Source organism: Falco peregrinus, chromosome 3 (genome assembly GCF_023634155.1).
Source record: "Falco peregrinus isolate bFalPer1 chromosome 3, bFalPer1.pri, whole genome shotgun sequence".
In the NCBI taxonomy this organism is placed as follows: Eukaryota; Metazoa; Chordata; class Aves; order Falconiformes; family Falconidae; genus Falco; species Falco peregrinus.
The window spans coordinates 37,619,601-37,642,461 of NC_073723.1; the positions used below are offsets into that span (position 1 = coordinate 37,619,601).

The following is a 22,861-nucleotide window of genomic DNA, read 5'->3' on the forward strand; positions in this document are numbered from 1 at the left end:
TTTCCTCAGAAGGGAGATGCTCCAGTCCCCTCATCATCTTTGTAACCCTCCACTGGACCCTCCCCAGCAGTTCCCTGTCTCTCTGGAACTGGGGAGCCCAGCACTGGACACAGCGCTCCAGATGTGGCCTCACCAGGGCAGAGCAGAGGGGCAGGATCACCTCCCTCACCTGCTGGCCACAGTCCTCCCAGTGCCCCCCAGGATCCCATTGGCCTTCTGGATCACAGGGACACACTGCTGGCTCATGGCCAGCTTGCTGCCCACCAGCACTCCCAGGTCCCTTCCCCACAGAGCTGCCTTTGAGGAGATCAGCCCCCAGCCTGTGCTGGTGCGTGGGGCTGTTCCTCCCCAGGTGCAGGACCCTACACTTGCTTCTGTTGAACTTCATGAGGTTCCTCTCTGCCCAGCCCTCCAGCCTGCCCAGGTCTCGCTGAATGGCAGCGCAGCCTGCTGGTGTGTCAGCCACTCCTCCCAGTTTGGTGTCATCAGCAAACTTGCTGAGGGTGCACTCGGTCCCTTCTTCCAGGTCACTGATGAATAAATTGAACAGGACTGGGCCCAGCACTGACCCTGGGGAACACCGCTGGCTACAGGCCTCCAGCCAGACTCTGCATCGCTGATCACAACCCTCTGAGCTCTGCCATTCAGCCAGTTCTCGACCCACCTCACTGTCCATTCATCTGACCCACACTGCCCGAGCTTACCTATGGGGATGTTACGGGAGACAGTGTCAAAAGCCTTGCTGAAGTCAAGGTAGACAACATCCACCAGTTTCCCCTCATCTACCCAGCCAGTCATTCCATCGTAGAAGGCTATTAGGTTGGTCAGGCGTGATTTCCTCTTGGTGAACCCATGTTGACTGCTCCTGATAACCTTCTTTTCCTGCATGTGCTTAGAGATGACATCCAGGATGAGCTGTTGCACCTCTGTTCCAGGGGTGGAGGTGAGGCTGACTGGCGTGTAGTTTCCTGGGTCCTCCCTCTTGCCCTTTTTGAAGACTGGAGTGACACTGGTTTTCCTCCAGCCCTCAGGCACCTCTCCTGTTCTCCATGACCTTTGAAAGGTGATAGAGAGTGGCTTTGCAGTAACATCTGTCAGCTTCCTCAGCACTTGGAGGTGCATCCCATCAGGGCCCATGGATCTGTGTGTGCTAGGTTTGCCTAAATGATCTCCCGTTCTTTCTTGACCAAAGGAAAGTCTTCCTTTCTCCAGACTTTTTCTCTTGCCTTCAGGGTCTGGTATTCCTGAGGGATGGCCTTAGTAGTAAAGACTGAAGCATACAAGGCAAGCTATAAAGGCTGAAGCAAAGAGGTCATTCAGTAACTGTGTTCTCTGTGTCCTTTGTCAACACAGCACCCACCTTATTCAGCGGTGGGCCCACATTTTCTGTAGTCTTCCTTTTCCTGCTGATGTACTTGTTGTCCTTGAACCTTCCTCACCAGATTTAATTCCAAACAGACCTTAGCCTGCCTTGTCGCATCCCTGCATGCTCTAACAACATCCATATATTCCTCCAAGTGGCCTGTCCTTTTTTCCATATCCCATAAAGTTCCTTCTTCTGTTTGAGGTTTACTAGAAGCTCCTTGCTCATCCATGCAGGCCTCCTGCCCCCTTTGCTTGATTTCTTAGCCATGGGAATGCACCTGTCTTCAGCTTGGATTAAGTGATGCTTGAATATTAGCCAGCTTTCTTGGAACCCCCTTACCTTCTAAAGCCCTGACCAATACAATTCTTCCAAGCAGGTCCTTGAAGAGGTCAAATTTAGCTCTCCTGAAGTCCAGGGTTGCAATCCTACTTACTGCCCTGCCTCCTCCACGCAGAATCCTGAACTCCACACTCCACCATCTCTCATGGTCACTGCAGCCCAGGCTGCCTCCAACCTTCACATCGCCAACCAGCCCTCCTTTGTTTGTTAGTAAAAGGTCCCACAGCACACCTGGCTTTGTTGGCTCCTTCAACACCTGCATCAAAAAGTTATTATCGGTGCTCTGCAGGAACCTTCTGGACTGTGTGTGGCTGGCTGTGTGGTCTTTCCAGCAGATGTAAGTGTGGTTGAAGTCCCCCATGAGAACCAGGGCCTGTGATCATGAGGCGCTCTCCAATTGTCTGTGGAAGGTCTCATTGACTTCTTCTTCCTGATCAGGTGGCCTGTAGCAAACACCCACAACAGTGTCACCCATGTTAACCTGCCCCTTAATCTTTACCCATAAGCTCTCGACTCACTCTTCACTAACCCCTAGGCAGAGCTCGATACATCTGTGCCCATGTGAAAGAGCAGCAGTGGATAGTAATCTGTCCTCTTGGCAAGCTGTGCCACCCTCTCAGCAACACCTTGGACCTTAAGTATGGTCTGCCTTCTTTGGGGAAAATTCAAGGCAGGATTTTTGCAAGGAGTTTCAAAGTGAGCTTTGTAAGACCAGGTAGGAACTATGCTAAGAGATGTAATGCAGCTGGCTTTGCAACAGTCTGAAGGAAAAACTAACATACATGAGTTATATCTGATTTGTGCATCTTGTATGTTGGAAATATATTTCTATGGGAGATTGTGATGGAACTGCCTACTGGCTGGGTAAAGGCAGCAGGGAGTAAACATTGTTACTAGTAAAAGATTAATGAGATGGACGAATATTTAATCTCAGTGTTCACACTCTAATTTGTTGCTCTTATTTTCACTTCACATTCACATAGCTCAGTGAAATGCCTTGCCAATGAAAGCAGCTATATGCTTAGAAGCTTGAAACAAAGATTGATTCTCTTCAAGAGGCTAGATGCTACACTATCAAGAAACTGTGGGGCTTGACTTTTTGTTTGCAAAACAGAGAATGAAAAAATGTCTACTGAGGGAATTTAAAGGCTGGAGTTCTATGTCTTGTGTTATGCAAGGGAGCAGGCTTTTGCAATAGTCTTTTTCTGCTTATAAAATCCATAAACAATTTGCAGCAGGTTTAGTTAATTGTGGCATTGCCTTTTTTCTCCCTTGTAACCTTTTAATTGGACTCCTATATATTTCTTCTGGCTCCAGTTCTGCTTTTTTTTGGTCTGCTTCTAGCAAATTATAAATAATCTTTTTGTTTTGGTTTACCAGTAATGAAGTGGACCTGGTAATACCTAATCATCTCACAAGAGCATACTGAAAGTTAACTACAATTTGAAAAGCAATCTTAGATCCCCTGGTTCTTAATTACTATGTAGTAACTGCACAGCACTGCAGACTTAAAAGTGATTTAGTAATGAGTTACTGAAGACATGACCTCATTTCATTCCTAGCATCAATTTTTAGAACATGAAAATGTTACATTTAGTCCATTTTCTGGAATAGAGTATTTGTGACTAAACTAATTAGCAGCAGGTAGTTGACACAGATGCAGTTTAGCGAAAGCTTTATCTACAGTATATTTACTACAGCAATAAAGGTACCCACTGCAGATGGTAAAGCATGTGACAAAGAAAGGACTGTGCTCCCCAATCAATATATTTCTGTCATAACTGGAAACAGCTTGGAGTCTTGAGAATACTTTATCACATCATTCGAGGAGCTATAATTGAGCAAATGTTATTAAAGGAAGTTGTGGTACAAAAGTGAGTAAGTATTGAGAAGTTAGAAACATTTCTTCTGCTTACAAGACGTAGTAAAGAGTGGGGGTGGGAAAAGGAGAAATACAAAGTATTCCTAGATATACATGTGGTTTAGTAACTCTGCAAAGGAGAAAAGTAGTGACATTAACATCAAATTAATAGTTGCATTATACCATTGTCTTTCATGTGATGAAGCTTACAGCAGTCGCTGCATCTGTGTGCTGAATTTCTTGTATCTCATGCAAAATAAGCCCTGTTACGAGTTTTGGTGTCTTAATTGAGATAAGCACTTAGGTACTCTTCCTTCATTGCAAAATGATGAAATAACCAGGAGACAAAATCTAAACCCATAGGGTGCTCTAGCTCTCCCCCTAGTGCCCCTGCCGCAGATTTAACAAGGGGTTTGAATTTCTATTTATTTTTTTATTTATTTATTTTTACACCACACCACATACACCCCAGTTTGTTTATCCCACACTTGCTACAGGTAACAGGCTTTTGCATGCACCCAGCCAGATTAGTTACAGGAAACGAGCTTCATTTGAAACCATCTCCAACAACCCTAAATGTATCGACACCCAAATGATTAAAAACTGAAGGGTAATTCTCTTCTAAAGCACTTAACCATTCAGAAAAGTGGCCTTGGACTTCAAGACACTCAGGCATTCAAAGAGGTAGAAAGGCATCCGCAGATATTTTTGGCAACATACTGTAGCTTGTGGTGAGGTGGGAGCCTACGGGATTTTAAAGTCCCACTGGGCATCTGCTTATGCAGATACAGATATGCACACACAGGTATGATCTTGACCCTTAGACCCAAAGAAGTGTGAAGGCTTTATTTTCCACAAAAGGCTTTTAGCAGGAAATACACAAGTCAAAACCATAGACTCTTTGACTCGCTAGGCAGCTGATATCCAGCCTTCAAGAGGCACTTACATGTTCAGTGTCTCTTTTTGACGGCACAGTTAATTTGGCACAGGCAATTCTGCTTCTAGGGATTTCTAATGCTGCCTCAGGTGGGCCATATTGCATAGGATTTCTGATCCAACATATGCCCCTCTCTGGCTGCCAGGACTTTGATCTATTAAGTGCTTTAGAGGGAGGGAGTGTGCTTGCTTGTCTCTTTTTTCTTTCTTTTTTTTTTTCTTCCCTAATATCCCAGGGATATTCACTTAGAATATGGCAAATATAGGGTTGTTGAATAGCTACAGTTTTTATTTGTCTGTGATACTGGTGGTTCAGTATGTACTTGTTTCCCCCGCCCGCCCCCCTGAAGGGGTTTTGAACTTGCACTTTGCAGGAGAGTGGCCCAAGCCAGCAGGCTGCGAGGAATGGGCTACCAGTTGAACCAGAGAGCAATATGGATACTGCTTTGACATCAGGACTGTCATGTGGGGAGGGAAAAAACCCTCTCTGTCTTTAGCTACATCACACAATATTTAATGAAGTCCTTAGTAGAATGCAGCTGAGTGACCAAACTTTTCTCTTGCTAAAAGTTAATATCAGACTCCTTTGATCCTGTGAACATTTTTTTCATATGCAGTGGAACAACAGTTTCCATTGGAGCATTATTTCCATTGGAACATCATCCTAACCTCCAGCAAGGTGCTTTCCCCTGAGCTTGGGACAGATTTATGGGAGATAAGAGCTTAATTCCTTGCCTAGAAGAGGTAGCTGAACTCAGGTTTAGGTTAACAAAATCCTTCTAGGCACTGACTTACAAAGAAGCTAAGCTGATGGTGCTCTTTTGCTGCATTTTGAAACAAAACATTGGACATGTTCCGCTTAGGATGGATTTCTCCCAGATTACTCAAGGCTGTGAATGAATGGAGGACATTTTGTGCCAAGTAAAGTACTACAACCCTGGCAAGGCAAAGGATTTGGGACAGATATCTTTAGCACTTTCTAGTGCTTAGATTATGTGATCTCTGTGATTCAGGTCTAAAATGTTTTGGGACATAGCTCTCTCAGTAGACGCAGCCCACCCAGCACCCTTATAGCTGTACAGCCTTGTTTGTGTATGCCATTAGATGAGCATAACAACTATCCTGAACCAGTGTAACATCCTCATCTGGTTCAGCTCTCTGTCCATAGGAAGGTATCTGTTCAGAGGGAATTGCATTTGTAACTATGGCAGGAAAGCTAAAGGTCGCCAAGGTTCTTTGAAAACTAATTAGTTCTCTTAAATCTGGATTCTTCAATGAATTTGGCAGTATTAATTCTTTGAAACCTTGGCCTTAATTCACTTTGGAATGCCTTGCCTGTTATTTTCAATAAACAGCTGATCTAGGGGGAACATACCGAAAAACTGGGCTCTGACTCCACAGCAGGAGACCTAACCTATCTGTACGGCAGAGCACTGGCAATGCTCGTATGTTGTGAGTGTGAAATGAAATGTGACGTACAGCTATAATGTGAGCTGCTTCTGCATTTGCTGCTCTATGTCTATTCACACATAATACACGTCCCTTGTACAGGACAGGCCCAGTCTCACTTAGGACAAAGTATTTTGAAGTCCTGTATTTAGGTGGGCAGTCCAAGTACAAATAGGCTTGCCTTCTACACAGGTATGTGTTTGGCTGTTTTTTTGATAACTGACTGGAGGAAACAACAAATCACAGGCACAAAGCTCAGTAGTTCAGTACACCCCTAGTCCCATTGTCCTTCAATTTTGTCCTTTGTAGTAAAGACTACAAGACCTTCAGGGCAGACTCAGTCTTTTCTTCTCAGTTCATGTCTTTGTATCCTATTATCATAACTGGAGCTCATAGGCAATATTTGTACTACTTTTAATAGGCATCGGTTTGAGTAACAGATGCTTATTTACAATGATTCCTTCTCCTCACTAGTCAGGGCTATGTGTAAAAAGGGAATTCATCATTATATTTGGAGATGGTGGGTTTTGAGTGTCTCTCTTCTGGACAGTACAGTTGGGGACCTGGTTGGGATCCAGTCCCACAGGTAGCCCCATTGCAACTTTGTGTGGGCCACAGTTGTTAGGGAACATGCACTGCAGAATGCCTAAGGGGACTGGGAAGGGGGGATTTCTAAACTTAAGAGACTGTGTTCAGCAAAACACGGTGCAAGACCGCTTATGTTAAGGTTACACTTGCATTGAACAGGGCATGCCTCAGCCAGGCAGGTGGTGAGCCAGCAGTGGTCCACTCAGACTCAGATGGGATGGTGGGAGTGTCACTGGCAGAGGGCACTAAATCAGCTCTCTGGGTAATACCTGATCACTAGCTCTTGCTGTTTGGGATGTGCTGGTGAAATATCCCTGCCCCTAAAAGAAGCAGTGTGATGCTAGCAGTTTCACAGCTCCACAGGTTGGTTCCTGACAGGCATTTCAGCACTGCCAGGGCTGCTGCTGCTAGTGTGAAGTAGCTGCAAAGGAGGGCAAATTTTAATGCTGCTGATATTCTTCCACTGTGATTACAAATCATGTATCACATATCAGCTTCTCAGTGGGGAACCTTGGGACTTCAGCTGGAGTAGTGTGGGAAAAAATCTATTATTTTCTTTAAAAATAAAAAGGTAAATGTACCATCTCAAATATCCATTTGAGTTTATTTTTTGAAAGTCATAAAACAGATGTGTGGGATGAGCTTGTGGTGAGAATCGTATGTATAAGCAAATTAATTTCTGTGCTACAAGATGAAACAAGTTATAAACATGTAGGGATATATTTTGGTCTACTTGTTATTTTTATGGCACCATCAACACAACCTCCTGCTGCAGCTGTGCAGATCCTAGAATATAAGCAAGCGTTCTTTTCCCTACCAAATCTCATGTTCCGCAGCTGCCTTGTCGATTGAAAAATACCTGGATTTGCTGCTGCTGTTTGTTATCCAAAGCAAGGACATCCTGAGTTGGCACCTCCTGGCTCTCTATTGTGCTCTGCTCTGGCATGTGACCGCGCATGCTGGCCGCTGGTGACAATTTAGCCATTCACACAGCCCCATGCCGCAGAGGCCTTGCCACTTGTTCTGTGCAAACATTGATCTGTTGGAACAATCAAATCCATAGACGTCAAGGCCGGGGATTTGAAAAGGTGGAGTAAAAAGATCTATTTGGTAGCTTAGTATTCTCGGTAGTCTTGTAAAGCAGCCTGCTGGGCAAACTATGTAATGCAAACTTTTCTGCACTTAATGTTATTTTAGTAGAAAGAGCTCAGATTGCAGCTAGGACAGTTGCTGGGTTTCTCTTCAGCTGTTACAAGTCTGTTTAACCCGGCCACCACGCGTCGGCTTGCACGGTGTAGGTGCTCGGGAGTCCCGCAGGGGTTATTTCCCGTAGCGCCGCGCCACCGGTGAGGGTGCGCACGCCCCGCCAGCCAGCGCCCCGCACGGCGGAGGGAGCGGGGCCGGCAGCGCAGCCCGCACGGCGGCACGGCTGGTGTCTCCGGGGCGCAGCCTCCCCGAGCGCGTTACGGCAGCAGGTTGTTCGGGTCGCTCCTCAGCCCCTGCAGAGCCGGGCCAGCAAACGCAAACGGCAGCGTCGCGCTGGTTGCAGCGAGGGGCAGCAACGCTGCCGAGCGCCAGTCGCCGCCCCGCAGTGAAAGCTGCAGCGGCGTGACCGAGGGGGAGCCCTGCGGCCGCAGAGACGCTGGCTGCGCTGGGGCGGGCCCCGAAGCCCAGGTTTAGGGCGCCCGGTACCGGACTGAAAGCGCTGCGGGCGCCTAATGCGAGGACCCGATACACTACAGGCTCGCCGGGCCAGGCGGCAGCGGCTGCGGGCCCGGGTGGGGGCTGGCCCCGCCCCGCCCCGCCCCGCCCCGCCCCGGCTGCGGGGCTGAGCCCCCGGCGCTGCCCGGCCGCCCTCACCTGGGCGGGGCGGGGCCGCCGCACGTCAGTCAGAGGCGCGCCCCGCCCCCGCGAGCACGGGCGGCGCCTCCGCTGCCAACCAGCGGCGGGCGGGGGGAGGCGGCGGCTGCCGAGCCGGGCTGAGGCGAGCTGGGGCCGGCGCCGGGGCCGCCATGGAGCCCCCGAGGGACCAAGGTAGAGTGGCGGGGGGCTGCCGCCGCGCCTCCGGCGGCTCTGCGCGGCGGGTGGCGGTGCCTGGCGCTGCCGTGCGGCGGGGGGGGGGACGGGGGCTCCTCTCGCAGCCCTTCTGCCAGGGGCACGCTCGGCCCGGACCTGCCCCGCCTTGCCCTGCCCAGCCCCGGCGGCGGGCCCGGCGCGGCCCGTGTAGCCCTCCGCGCCCCGGGGCTGGGCGAGGGGCTGAAGGCACCCCCGGGGTAACTCCCGTGGCGGGCTTGGGTCCCCCGCAGGAGCCGAGCGCGCCCGGCTGAGGGAGCTGCGCTGGAGCCCGGGGTCGGTGCCGGAGAGGGTCCCCGGCCTGTGGCGGGGCTGCGCCTGCAGTCACGCCGTCGGCTCGGGAAATGCGGAACCGGGGGCGGGTGCTAGCTTCGTGCCGGGCGGGCGGCGGAGCACGGGGCGGCTGCGGCCACCCCGCCTCCGCCGGCGGTGCCGCCGGGCCGCGGGCGCGGGCAGTAAACCCCGACTCTTCCACCGGCGTTGGGGAGGAGAATAAACTTTCTGTTTTCCCTCTGGAGTAAGGGCGGACCGCTTTCGTTTTACGAGCGTGCGACTTTTGATTAACCAGCACTGTTGGTAGGGTTTGCTCCCTCCGAATTCCCTGCGTGTCAGGGCTGCTCAGCAGCTGGCGTGGCCGTTTCGGCGGCCCCCCCCGCCCCCCCACCCCCCAGCTGCCGAGCGTGGCCGGGGTGGCACCTCGGGCGGGCGGCCGCCTGTGTGGCCCCGCCGGCGCGGCAGGCGACGGTGCTGGGCTGGCGCCCTCGTGCTGGGGGAGGCTGCTGCCCTGGCCCCCGCGGTGGCAGCACGCTCCTAAACTTCATGGTTTATTTAAAACCCTGACCTTGGGGCTGCAGCCTGAGAGAGTAGTTGGTGCCCTGATGAGGGCTGACCTGAATGTGGGCCGAGCAGGATCTCTGGCTGTAAAAGCTTCTCCCACAAAAGTGTGTGACGTATGTCCTACCGATCTGTGTATCCACCGGGAGTCTTTTGTAGGGGTGTAGTACTGAACTAGACACCGGCTGCTTTCCACCGGATGAAGCAAGGCTGGCTGGGGTCAACGAGCTACTTTGTTCGAGTAAGCTGGTAGGGCTGCTCGGCCCGGCTAGGTATCCGCACCCTTGGACTGATTGCATTCAGCATTTTCCCACTGAGCATGCTTGGGGTGGTAGGAGGTGTTCACTCGCAGCGGCAGTGGTGTTGGAGGCGTACAAGGTGCTGGAACCCCTGACTCTGCGTGGTCCAGCTTTCTGCTCTGCCAGGTGAGCTGCTTCAGGCAGCAGCCTCGAGCTGTCCATGCTTTTGTTTTAAGTGCTTGGAGGCAGCTGTAGTACACTTGTACAATTATCAATTACTTCTGTGTTTCTCTATATAAGAAAAAAGGGCAAGTTATCTTTGCCAGAGCAAAAGATAATCTGGTGAGGGGCTGAACCTCCTCGGGGTGATTCCTTCAACCATTCTGAAGTCCTGTGTCTACCGTCAATATTTATAAATTAAAAAAAAAACAACAACACACCCCAAACCAGCAACAGAAAAAGCCAACCAAACCAAATCCCCAAACCCTATTCTTAGGGACTGACAAACAGAACCGTTCAGCCAGAAAACAGCACAGCTGTCGGTTTGATCTGTATTTTAATTCCAATTGCAGGAGCGTTAACAGATTTCAGTGTTTTTCTTGAAGTTTGTTCTTTGTATTTGAGCCTATTAAAAGGCAAACACTGTTACTGCAACTGCAGGCTCGGTTTTGAACAGCTTCTATTGGAAAAGGTAAGTAAAATACTGTGATCTTTTGAAAAGCTTTAGTGACAATGCTGACACTTTCTAGAGGCTTGTTTTGCTGTTAAACTAATTTTTATATAAATACTGCTTTGTATTAAGAGGGAACCACACCTCAGGCTGTGTATCAGAATAGTGTATGTAGTGTGACGTAAGTGACTGTTATGGAGCAAACATGGTGCAACACCTTCTTCCTCTATTGCCTTTTTGGATGAGGTGGAGACCTGTGGGTACAGCAGGAAAATCTAGAATAGCCAACACACTTGTGCCTGTTCAACTAATGGCTTCTAATACCCTGCAATTTAACCCATTTCCCTGTAGTACTTGTATTGGAAATTGTGCTTGATGAGATGGTATTACATACCAAAGCCATGTACATGGCTAAAATCCAGGCTGCCAGGTCCTGTCTCTGGGGCTGGTTTAAACATCCTGGATTGCTGCCTCTAACCAGAAATTAATTTGTTTAAAAGTGTGAGTCAGAGGTTTTACTTTCCATTGTTATGATGACAGCTTTCTCAGATAGCTAAAGTTAGGAGGTGGGAAGAAAATCTAGATTATAGTTAAGACTGCAGCCAAACTAGACAAGGCTAATGCTATAGGTGTATAATGTGTTTAAGTCTTCACTCTCTCGTGAGTGGTCAGGTACAGCAGCATTCCTTAAATAGTTGTTACTAGCCTACTATCATCAGCATCAGAACCACTGAGCAATTTTTCATTTGAAGTGTCTTTGTTTTCAGCAAAGAGATGTAAATCTGGTCTTCCACTGTGTGGACTCAGTTGCAGAATGGACAAATAACTGCAGGTGTGTTTTCTGTTTTCACAAAGATTCTGGCTTCCCACCCCTGCTGCGCCATCCACACCACCACCCCCCCACCCCCCCCCCCAAAAAAAAAAAAAGAAAACCAAACTAACACACCCCCACTAGTATACCTGTGGTATACCTGGTTTTGCTTGCAAAAAGAGTTTCTCTCTGGCTTGCCGCCACTATTACTGTTAGCACTGGTACAGTTCGTCACTCACTGGAGAAATAAGGATGAAGCTGCCCCAACAGTAGAAGCAGTGTGCTGATGTGTTCTGAATAGGGAGATGGTGCCACTGAGCAGTCCCATGAAGACATGCAGCATAGCACAAACAGTTATCTAGTCATACTGCATTTCTGACATTGTGCTTAGGGGGTTCCTCTTAAGCTTCAGCAGCTCTTCGCTTATGTAATCCAGTGTCTTTCAAAATCTTCTGGCTTTGTGGGACTTAAGAGACCCAAAACACTACACATGATTGTTTGAGAGAGTATGTAAGCATTTCTTTTCCTAGAGCCTTGACTTGCATTTCTGCTGACAGAATGAACTTTAATGCTCCCGTTGTGTAGAAATTACTTGTTGCAGGCAGTAGGACAAGATTTCCCCCATTGTTCTAATGGGTGAAGCTGCACCTTTTTCTACAGCTTTGTTTTCTTTATCACTAGGTACTTGCAGTACTGTAGATAAGAATTGTTTTTTCCTTAATGTACAATTGTGAAATCAAGCACTTGTAAGTAAATACAAGTGGACAGCTGTTGTCGGACCTGCAAAGAATGATTTCACTGAACTGAGTGTCTGTAGCAGTGACTTGAAAGAGGAAAAAAACAGAACAGTTACATCAGAAGTCCCTTGATCAGCAGCAAGTCTTCCCCTCTCTTGCATGTAAAATTCTGGGGGTGTGGGCGGGAGAGTCTTGTTCTAACTCAGGCTGAGGGCCCTGGCTTGATAGGGTGGTGTTACTGGCATTGCTATCCTCCCCCATCAGCTGGTGCGTGAATGAGGTACTGGAATGGCGTGGGGTGGGCAGCTGGAGGCTAGAGCAGTGTCAGCTGTTCCTGCCCTCTCCAGTGCTTGGGCATTGAAAGATAGCTTAAACTCTTCATTCATGCTCGCAAACACACTTCAGGAAGAGGTGGAGGAGGGAGCCTGCCCAGCTTTCCAGCAGTGGAAAGAATCTGTTGCTTGTGGCATGTGTGGATCTTCTGTCCTGGTTCCCTATAACTGGTGCTGTCACATGCAGACAAGACAATCCTTCACCCAGCTAGAGTAAAGGCTGCTTTCAGACCTTTTGGGGTAGGGAAGGCTTAGCTAAGGATCTGCTTCCTTTGATCCTCTGATGAGGCCAAGCTGTAACTGCTCAGGGCTTTTAAAATCCCAGTGACATGAAATTGATGCAAGTCCTGCTTGTTCCGGTTTCCCACACTTTGAAGCCCTGTGGAACAGCCCCTATGTTCCCCTTTCACCCACTGCAAACAACCATCTAAGCAATGGGAGACCTTGGAGGCTGGGTCTGACCTTGCTGGCTTAAAACAAAGCGCTGTGCCTTGGCTCTGGTTTAAGAACTGTGCTGGTGCAGCCTGGGCAAGTGCCTTGCTCTGCTTGATCTGGGTGCTTTGTGGGAGAAGTGGGAACAGCTGATTTTTATGGCTGAAGTTGGCTGCCATCTGTTAACACCTCTCCTGAAGCTGGCCTGGGTATGAGTGCTATTGAACTGCTTTCAGCTGTGCCTGGAGACTTCTGAGCACAGCCCTTTCCATCTGGAGGGGCTGGCAGTAACCACGTACTGCACTAGTCTGCCTTGGGAATTTTATTTCTATTCATCATCTTGCTCCTGTCTATCTTGTACATGCATTTCTTTTTTTCTTGGCTTCTACAGTTGCTAAATACAGTACCCCTTGACTAACAGCCTCTGCTTCATGAGCCAGCTTTAGCGTAGTCCTGGGAGGAGCGGGGTGATGGGGAAACACATGTAGGGGCTTCTGATGCTTTGTGTCACATGCTGACCATGCTGGGTGAGGGCACCCCAAAAGCTGCTTTGGCTGCCTTGAGTGCTGTAAAGACTGGGGTGTTGGGTAGGCTTTGTCCTCTTCAGTCACAACAATTTGCTCCTTTAATAGGAAGGGGTCTGGACAATTTTCATGGGGAGAGAACCCCTCAGCCAGCACCAAGAAGTCTTGTGTTAAGTCAGGAGACTAATTTGCGACATAAAATCAGGGAGCAGTTTGTGGATTGCTGATTTCTGAGGGTGCTGGACATTACTGCAGGTAAGGGAGGATATCAGCTGTATCTCTTAAAGTGATGTTTCCATGGCAGCAGATCCAGTACAGGGAGTCTTCTTGAAAGCCAATGTTTGCTTGACCAGCTTTCAAAAGGAAAAAAAAAAACAAACCCAAAAAACTTCATCTTTAGTTTAATAGAAAAGAACAACGGTGTAGGTTGCTGAACCCTGTGTAGCAGATATCTGATGTGTATGGGGATTTTCATGTTTTGAAGAGAAGCTCACCTCCAGGTAGGATGATGATGACCACACTGAAGTCTTTGCAATATGGGCACTTCTGTTTTGAGATTTGCTGGATGGAGGAAGGGAGGTGTTTACCCTTGTCCTTTTAATATCCTGCAGTGAATAAGCAGAAAAATATCAAACAAAGGGTGCCTGAAAGGGAAAGCAAGCATTAAGTGAGATTAAGCACTAAATTGAAATGCTCTTGTTCAGCCAAAACTGTCACTCTGTGTCAGCTTCAATTTAAGACTCCAGAGGGACAGCTTTCTCTGCTGTTAAAGGTAACAAGCATCTTCAAAGTCCCTTGTATCTGAGTGTGTATTAGCCAGAAAGATTAGGAGCCTTCACTCAAAAACTTTGTATTGGAGGGCAGGCTTTCAACCACAAGCCTTCTCTTTTGAAAAGGGCTGCAGTAACAGACCAGCTGCACATAACTTTGTAATCTGGATCTCTCCTGAAGGTTCAGTGTCACTTCTGCTATTTCCTCTTGCTCGTCTTCCTCCTCAGCCTGTGGTGAAGGGAGGTGAAAGAACATGCAGCAGTGTGTTGACTTTGGCAGTTTGGGAGTGGTACCACGAGCTAGGGTAACTGAATACTGCTGAATGCTGGTGCCTGCTGTGAAAACACTTCTCTCTTGCAGAGGTGTAGACAGATTTTTCTGCTATTGCAACTACAAGTGGTGGCAGTTGTCTGCATGAGTCTGCAGCCATTGTCCTGGCAGGGGAACGGTGCAGTGGAGGGGACACTGGCTGCCAGTGAATGGTGGTGTGTGGAAAAATGCTTATTGTGCTGTTACTTGCTTCCGAACAGAAAGGGGGTAGATTGAAGCTATCTAGCAAGAAACCAGCGCTACTATTGTGGTGTGAATGCTGTCACTGAAAGAGGCAGCTTTCCCATTTCACAAGCAGACTTCTCTATTGCAGAGTGTGAGAGCAGAGCAATAAATGTCCTGGATTCTCACTGACAGTGGAGTGCTGCAGCAAATGTGTACCCTGCCTTAGCTGACCCTGGGACACTCAGTTTCTGCAGAGCTGAGGTCTGTAGGAACATGCTGTGCCACACATGGATTAGAGTGATAGGCTTCTGAACTGCCCCCCTCCTGCTTGTAGCCTACCAGCAGCACAAAAGTGTGTGCTATGCTTAAAAACTTCATAGGCAGAGAGGAAGCATGCTTTGTGTGTGTGTGTATATATATAAAGCCAGTAATTTATTGTTTGTGTAACTGGAATTTTAGCAATCTAATTCAAGAATGATTATTAGTTTAGCTCTTGCTATGGATAAAGACTATGCAGATGAAGTCTTGGTAATAATAAAGGTAATGTTGTATGCACTTAGTTTTTACACCTTTTCCTGGTGTTATTCTCATGGCCACTGAGGCTGCTAGCAACATTTTGGTGTATTATAGCAAGTTGTCAGTGTTATCACTACTTTGCTGGGAAGAACAGGATGTTTATGGCTGCTTCTTCCTCACTGTATGATCCACTGGGGTACCTCTTTCACATTTGCTTTTTACACATTTGCTCTTTCTTTTATTGTCCTGTAAGCTCCATGTTGCGTCCAGATCTACTATAGAAAGTGCCTTTAAATGTAATGTTAGATGTTATTTCTTTGCTGTCTTTGTTACCTCTAAAATAGTTTTGTTCAGCTGCAGATCTCCATTGCTAATTGATTACTTTCTTATAGCTGTAAGGTCACCAGTGTTGACCCTGTGCCCTGTTACTTATACCACTCCTTTGTCACATCCCATGTTCTACTTTGAGGTACACCAAGTAAAACAAAGCTGCAGGCAAGTCAAGAATAGTTCAGACAGAGTAAACCTGACAAACCTCTGGTCCTGAGGCCTTGTAAACTTGGTTCAAAGCTTAAGGCCTCTTACTAGTGATTGGCAATATGGTATTGTGGGATAACAAAGAGTCTGGTCAGCATCTGTAGCTTGTTGGGAGTGGTGGGAGAGGCTAGCAGAGGCAGAGCAGCATTTTTTTTTTCCTGTTTTGCTTTCCTTTCTCTAGCAGTTAGAGGGGAACGGAGTTTCATGAGCCCACTGAGCCCAGGATATAGATGAAAAGATGTGCCAAGGGAGGCAGCCTGGGCTGGAGTAATTGTTTTTAGTCAGGTGTGTCCCCTGTGCTTTGCTAGGATCAGAGCCCATGCTTGGCAGTGATCTCGGTTCATGAGAAAAAAAGTAAAAAAAGGTGAAAAAGAAGCTTTGTGAGTAATGCTGCTTAGCTGCTCTTTAGCATGGTAAAACTGTTTCAGCTGTGCACCCTGGGGGTGTTGCTCATGCCTGTTTTGCTTTGTTTACTTTAGAAAAAAGTACTTTAATTAAACTGCTAGCAGGAGTCCCAAGATAAGCAAAAAGCAATCCTATCATTCCTCTCTCTTTGGCTGTTCTCTGCCTAAACATATATCACATCATGGCATTAGAAAGTTGATTAACTTGATTAGGATAGCAGAATTTAAAAGAAAGGAGTTATCAGTGTCTGATGATCGTTGCAGTGCTCTACAGCAATCCAGTCCCTGGGAATACTCATATAATAGTGGACATCTGCAGACGCTGGTAGGAAGGGCTGCGTTTGAAGAAGGCCATTTCTATAAACTTGCATCTTCTGGTCCCCTGTAGTCTCTGCTGAGTAGTTTAGGGTCCTGATATGTCGCCTGCTTTTCCTCACACAGGCTTCCGAGAATGGAGCTGTACAAGGACTTTCCTATAAGCATCTTTAAAGAAGCTGTCCTGTAGGTAGGACCAACCAAAAAGAAGGGTCAGGGGTATGAAATGGGCACAGCTTGCACTTGCTGAAGTGCATCTTGGTCTCTAGTCACTGTATTGGTCTGTAGAAGACAAATCCCTTCAGCACAGTTCAAAAGTGTTTTGCCTGCATCTGAGGAGTTTTGAGAAGCAGGCTGAAGGCAGAGCAGAAGCCCCCAAATCAATTGCTGTTTTTAACTAGACTGCTGACTCTTCTGTGGGCTTTGATTACTGTTTGCGAAGCTTAGTTTTATGCCTGAACATAGACAGGCTTCAGTCTGCATGAGTGGATCACGTGCTACTGCATGCTGTTTCCATAAAACCACTCGAATCTGTGCTAGGCAGTCTCTAAAGAGGCTTGCTGAGCAGCTGATGTGTGCTCAGGGATGAGGAGCATCAGGAGTAGTACCAGCCTAGTGCACTGGGTGGGGAAGGAGCCTTATTTAAATATTGACTTTCCTTTTGCCAGATGTCACTGTCTTGGCAGAAGGAAAACAGGCCATTTTACTGCAATGTGCTTTGCTTGGAGCCATGAGCTCTTAAAGGCACCGTTCATGCTGTGTGTTTCATCTCCTTGACAAGCTGCTTGCAACGCTGGGCTCCAAACCCTTTTTTCGAGAGGACACTTGATCTTGAGTAAAAGGATAGACCTGCAGTGAGTCTTTCTCTTCTCCCAGGACTGCTCCGGTGCTTGCCTAGCAGGTATTTGTTTTACCTTCTTGTATTCTGGACTGTGACAGCCTTTGTGTCCGCTGCCTGAGCAGACTCTTCAGGTGCTGCGCAGCTATAGTGCCCGGAGTAGGTAATGTACGGATCCTTGAGCAAGGGATGCATCCTGGATGTGTCCACCTGCCGTATGCAGAGTGTTGGCATGTGGTCTGTCACTACCTCCAGAGGCACTTGAAGGAACAGGGAGCAGATGTTACTGCAGAGATAATTTGTCTGGACATCTGAAGAAGGGTGGGTGATGAGTCTGAAATGGCAAGCTGGGGTTGTGCTGCTGCCTGCCAAGCAGTTGCTCATCCCGGATCTTACTGAGCACAGCATGGATCTGGCGTTGTACGTCTCCCAGGTCCTGGGCCATGTTTGGACCCCTGCATTCTATCTTTCCCACCAGCTCCTGCTCCAGGGTGTGTGGGGACCTCGGCCCAAAGCTTGGGCTGGGGACGCACACCCCAAACCCAAGTTAAGGATGTGTGTGTGGGGATCCAGTGCTCCACAGAAGTTGGCCTTTAGTTTATGTAGCTTAACTGCTGAAAACTCTAGTGTGGCTTCTAGCTGGCTACTGCTGTTGTATGATTTAAGTGCAGTAATTTGGAAGGAGGGGAAGACTTTAAAGCTTTACTGCTGTTTTCTCCAATAAGGCAATACTTAACTGCAGTGAAGGTGTCTTCAGGACACCCATGTTAAACCTCCTCATCTGAAGACTGAGGAAGGAATAAACAGTCCCTGCTACCATTCAAATAACTGTTTTTAGGAATCAGTGTTAAATACTAGTCTTTTCTGAAGTACATTTGCATTTCTTAATGCACGTCTAGCAAATGCTGAGGTACAGTGGTGAGACCTGTCTATCTTGTGAACCGCTCCTTGAGTTTTGTCTACTGATCTTGATGCTCTGCCAGGGCTGCAGCTCAGTCTAAATAATGGTCCTTTCTGGGTTTGGTGCCTTGCTAAAACATGTTTAGCACTTTACTCAGTCTAGCAGAACGAGTGTGAATACTCAGGATGTAGTAGTAAACTTCCTTGGAAAAGTAAAATGCAGTGGCTGCATGTCTTTTTTTGAATAAGATCTTGATTTCTAGACACAAACAAGTCCTGCTTTCCTGCTCTTCATGTGAATATCTAAATACTCAGTCAACTGTGTTTTTCTGAAGGCATCTCTGATTATGTAATAATAGGGGCAGAATTCAGTTTTGGACTGCATTGTTTCCAACGGTTAATTTATTCAGAGAAGTGTGTCCACTGCAAATGCATCCTTTATTACTTAGTTCCAGCAACCAGTGCTGCTGTTCGATATAAACTTGTTTAGTGGTGTTTCCCATCAAGGGAGGAAAACCCCAGAAGTTCACAAGGCAGGTAACAGCTGCTAGAGATGCCGCATATGTTGCAAGGCCCTGCCACCATGTGCAGTGCCGCACAAACTGCCCTCTGGTTAGGTTGGTTAGGTAGTACAGGGTGATTCTGTAAAGAAGCAAGAGTTTCATGGCTTTGCTGGAGTGTGTATGGGGGTACTTGTTCAGTATGTTTCTCCATGAGTCGTGGTTCTGAAGACTTGGTTTTAACAGTCCAGCAGTCCCGCAGGAAAGGCAGTTGGTGCTTTGAGAGCATGACTGGAACAGCAGGGGTGACCTTTTTGCTTAATGCATCTCTCTGGGTGCATTGCTTAATATCAGCTTCTGAGCTGTAAGTTGTTTGCATTGTTAAGTGTATAATTTGTTCCTGCAAATTGTTCTGGGTCGGGCAACCCCCAGTATCAGTACAGGCTGGGAGATGAACGGGTTAAGAGCAGCCCCGAGAAGGACTTGGGGTACTGGTGGATGAAAAGCAGGGTGTGAGCCGGCACCCGGCAATGTGCACCCACAGCCCAGAAAGCCACCCATCTCCAGGGTCACATCAAAAGAATCCTGGCCGGCGGGTTGAGGGAGGTGATTCTGCCCCTCTACTCCACTCTGGTGAGACCCCACCTGGAGTGCTGCATTCAGCTCTGGAGTCCTCATCAGAGGAAAGACCTGGACCTGTTGGAGCAGGTTAGGAGGAGGGCCGCAAATATGATCAGAGGGCTGGAACACCTCTGCTTTGAGGAAAGACTGAGAGAGTTGGGGTGGTTCAGTGTGGAGAAGAGAAGGCTCTGGGGAGACCTTGTTGTGGCCTTCCAATATTTCAATGTTTTTTAAAAAAAAAAAAAAGTTGAGGACATACTTTTTAGTATGGCCTGTTGCTGTAGGACAAGGAGGGGTATTGGTTTTAAACTAAAAGAGGGTAGATTCAGACTTAGATACAAGGAAGACACCTTTTATGATGAGGGTGTTGAAGTACTGGAGGAGGCTGTCCGGAGGGGTGGTAGATGCTCCATCCCTGGAAACATTCAAGGTCAGATTGGATGGGGCTCTGGGCAACGTGTTGTAGTTGAAGCTGTCCCTGCTCGTTGCAGGTGGTTGGAACTAGACGACCTTTAAAGGTCCCTTCCAACCCAAACCATTCTATGATAAATCACAGACACTTTCTGAATCTTTAATTGAGAAACTTATGTTAGCCTTGAAGAGTATTTTCGGACATCCTGCTTTGATACCTTTCTGTGTGGATTGCAGATGAATGCTATGGTTGACAAGAGCAGTGGTGAGCAGAGAGATTTAGTTTCTGCATATTTCTAAATGATAGCAAGTGAAAACTGTTGGAATTAGTGCTCTGAAGCTGAAAGGTTTTAGTTGGCTTGCATGCCTGTCACTGAGCATGTTTTCTGGCATGGAAGATTTTTGAAGATTATATAAGAAAGCAAGCAACTTAAATGTCAGTGGAATCATCAGAGCAACCTGTTGAGTGTTTCTTGTAGAGATGAGGGAGTGTTTTTTGAGTAAACAGCAAAAGGGAGAGCTTTACCAGAATAAATTTACCATCATCTTAAATTCCATTCTAGCATGCTGGTACACGAGGTCTTTAATATGATTCTGTTTTTTATTTACAACTCGAGAACAAACTTTACTTTGGTGAATCACAGAAATGTACTTCCCTCCCATCCCTAATGAAAAGTACTTGCCTATTCAAGAAGCATCTTTTGAGAAAGTGAAAATACGGAATGGCAAGAGGGGATACCGAAGTCAAAGGAAGACCTCTGCATGTCATGAAGAGGAGGTGAGAAGACTTTTTAAGCTCTTAGGGAGGGAGAATTGATAAGTTGAGGACAAAACAAGTTTCGGGTGAAATGACTAAACTTTTATAATCTGCCTGTTTTAAGGCAGTGTCACTAGAGAGGTCTTGTTTCGCCTTCATGCAAGGTGGTGGCAGCAGCATTTCTGAGGGGTGTGATGGCTCCTTAATAATAATGCCATATCACAGCTTCCTAGCTAATGTGCATGCTAGAGGATTGACAGCTGGGAACAAGCAGTATGCAAGTCAGTGCTTGGACTTTCACCTCTTCAGTATCCTGGTCCAGTTTTTATATGACAATGCAGAATTAAAAAAATTGTGAATTACATTATTAGTAACTGTTTAAGCTCTGAATTATTCAGAGTGTTTTCTGTGCTGATGGATGAGCTATGATGTGCCAAATGTGATGTAACAGTAACCTGCTGGGTTTCAGCTAGACCAATCCTTACGCATCAAACCTGAAAAGTTTACCAGGCTAATCCATTAGACTGGAACATGTCCAAGGACTTACAGTGGCTATGAATATATGATTTTGGTTTGGTGGGGTTTTTTTGTTGTTTGTTTGATGTTTACAGTTGTGAAATGGGGTGTATGATGGGTTAGCTTGTGCAATAGAGAATGATGCTGAACTTAGCAGTGCAAAGCTTTATTCTTAGAGTTAGCAGTGATGTTCAGTTCTTGGTCAAATACTGTGAGGAGGCAACTTGTAGAAACAGTGCAGTGCAGTTTTGGACCAACTGCTCACTAAAAGCAGTGAAGGTGTGCTTTCTTTAAAAAAACCAAACATAAAAAACCAAACCCAAACCACACAGAACCAAACACATCCCCCCCCCCCCCCCTTTTCTCCCCTGCCCAACTTCTAGAGCTGAAGCAGTTTCCTTCAAGACACACTGTTCAAATTTCAGTCCTTCAAACCCACTGCACTTCTTCCCTCTCCCTGTAGTTTCCATCATGCTGGCTGTACCAGAATCAGGAAAAACGTCTACCTGACTTTATGTTCATCTAGATGTGTCTTTACAATTTGTCTACTCATATACTTCAGTAAAATGTTTTAACTTGCTCTATTTACACCACTGTGAAACGTGAGGAGTCTGGAAATCAGTTTATCCAAGCATAATGATGATAGGAAAATTTACCTTTGTATAGAATGGACTGGGACACAATTAGATCATGAACAAATATATGACTACTGCTTGGAAATCTGGAGAGATTAGTACTTTTCTGATCTGAACCTGTGTAGGCTGTAGAAAAGCAAATACAGATTGTCTGTAGTGTCACCCAGAGGCAGAACGTGATGCCTTGTGTCCAAAGTCTGATCTGATGGAAAGAGTTATGCTCAAGTTCTTCTAGGACCTGGAGATCTTTGAAAGCTTTATCTCTTTGTAGGGAAAAATCTCTGGACAAACTTTCTTGACCCTTTTCCTTGCTTTCCTCTGGTTTTGGAGTGATTAGTGTTCTGTGACTGTCTGTTGCTTTTGTGTGACAGCAGTATCTCTCCAGGCTAACAGTTTAATTTACTGCCCTAGTCTGACTTGGAGTAGGAGCAAATGTCTCTTAACAGGATTTACTCAGCTCAAGCAGCATTAAAAGTCATTTGAGGACATACCAATCAGATAAAATCTCAGAGTACTTATTAATATAATGGAAACTTCAGTGGTCATAATACCTTAAAGGTAGTGCATTATCTGCTTTATATTAGAAAAAAATAAGCCAGTAGTGCAGTTGGCTTGTTAATGAATTGCCTGTGGTTCATTGCGTGCACAGTTGCAGAATTCTCCCTTTTATCTTTTAAATGAGATTTAAGAGCAGTTTGCAGAAATGTTCAAGCCCCATGTCTTGAGTTTGACCAATTTGCAGCCCTGGCAGAATGCGGTTCAAGGTCCCTTTGCTAGTGACAGCCATTGCTCCAGATCAGTTTGGAAGCACTGCAGGAGTTAGTGCTGCCCAGCTGGGCATGCCCTGTAGCAGTATGGGCAAGTAGCAGCCAAACCCCATCTGGAATAGGGCAATTCAAGCACTGCGTGGTTGGATGGGTGACTGGTAAATGCTGGACTGTAGAGGAATAGGTAATGTATCTTGTTTGATGCTGCAGAGAAAACAACACAACTTTGTGTTTTCAAATGAGAGATACCCAGTAATAGTGAACCGCTGCATCAATGTGCAAGAGTTCTTCATACCAGCAATCTGTTGGTGTGCCATTAGTACTCCTGTGTTGGGCCTTTCTTATGTTTAGGTGAGCTCACCAAAATGCTGCAGTGGGTGAGAAATGTAAATGAGTAATACAGGCTTGTCTTTGTTATGGGCTCATCTGCTCAGATAAGGTATGTAACTGCCTCAGTGTCTATTGTTGGCTTTGAAGTACCTCATGGACAGGCTGGTTCTCTGAAGGGTTTGTGGCAAAAAGCATTGCTAGTCTAAAGGTGTGATTTGACTGGTTGAGGAAGGGAGGATCAGTAGTGTGTTCTTATGACTTGAGAGATTTCTGGGGCACGTATGATTGCATATTTATTGTACCAGTGCACTTCAAGTTAAGCGAGGTTTTGCAGTTTCATGGACATTTTGCACTATG

At 46.8% G+C, this 22,861-nt stretch overlaps 1 protein-coding gene across 1 annotated transcript in view; it reads left to right on the top strand.

Annotated features, from left to right (window-relative positions):
- The first annotated feature begins 8,420 nt into the window (after positions 1–8,420).
- TPD52 (tumor protein D52) overlaps positions 8,421–22,861 on the top strand; it is a 127,951-nt gene continuing 113,510 nt past the window's right edge. Inside the window, exon 1 of the mRNA XM_055798481.1 lies at positions 8,421–8,573. Coding sequence (XP_055654456.1) covers positions 8,552–8,573 — 22 coding nt within the window. The 5' untranslated portion in view covers positions 8,421–8,551. The remainder of the gene's footprint in view (positions 8,574–22,861) is intronic.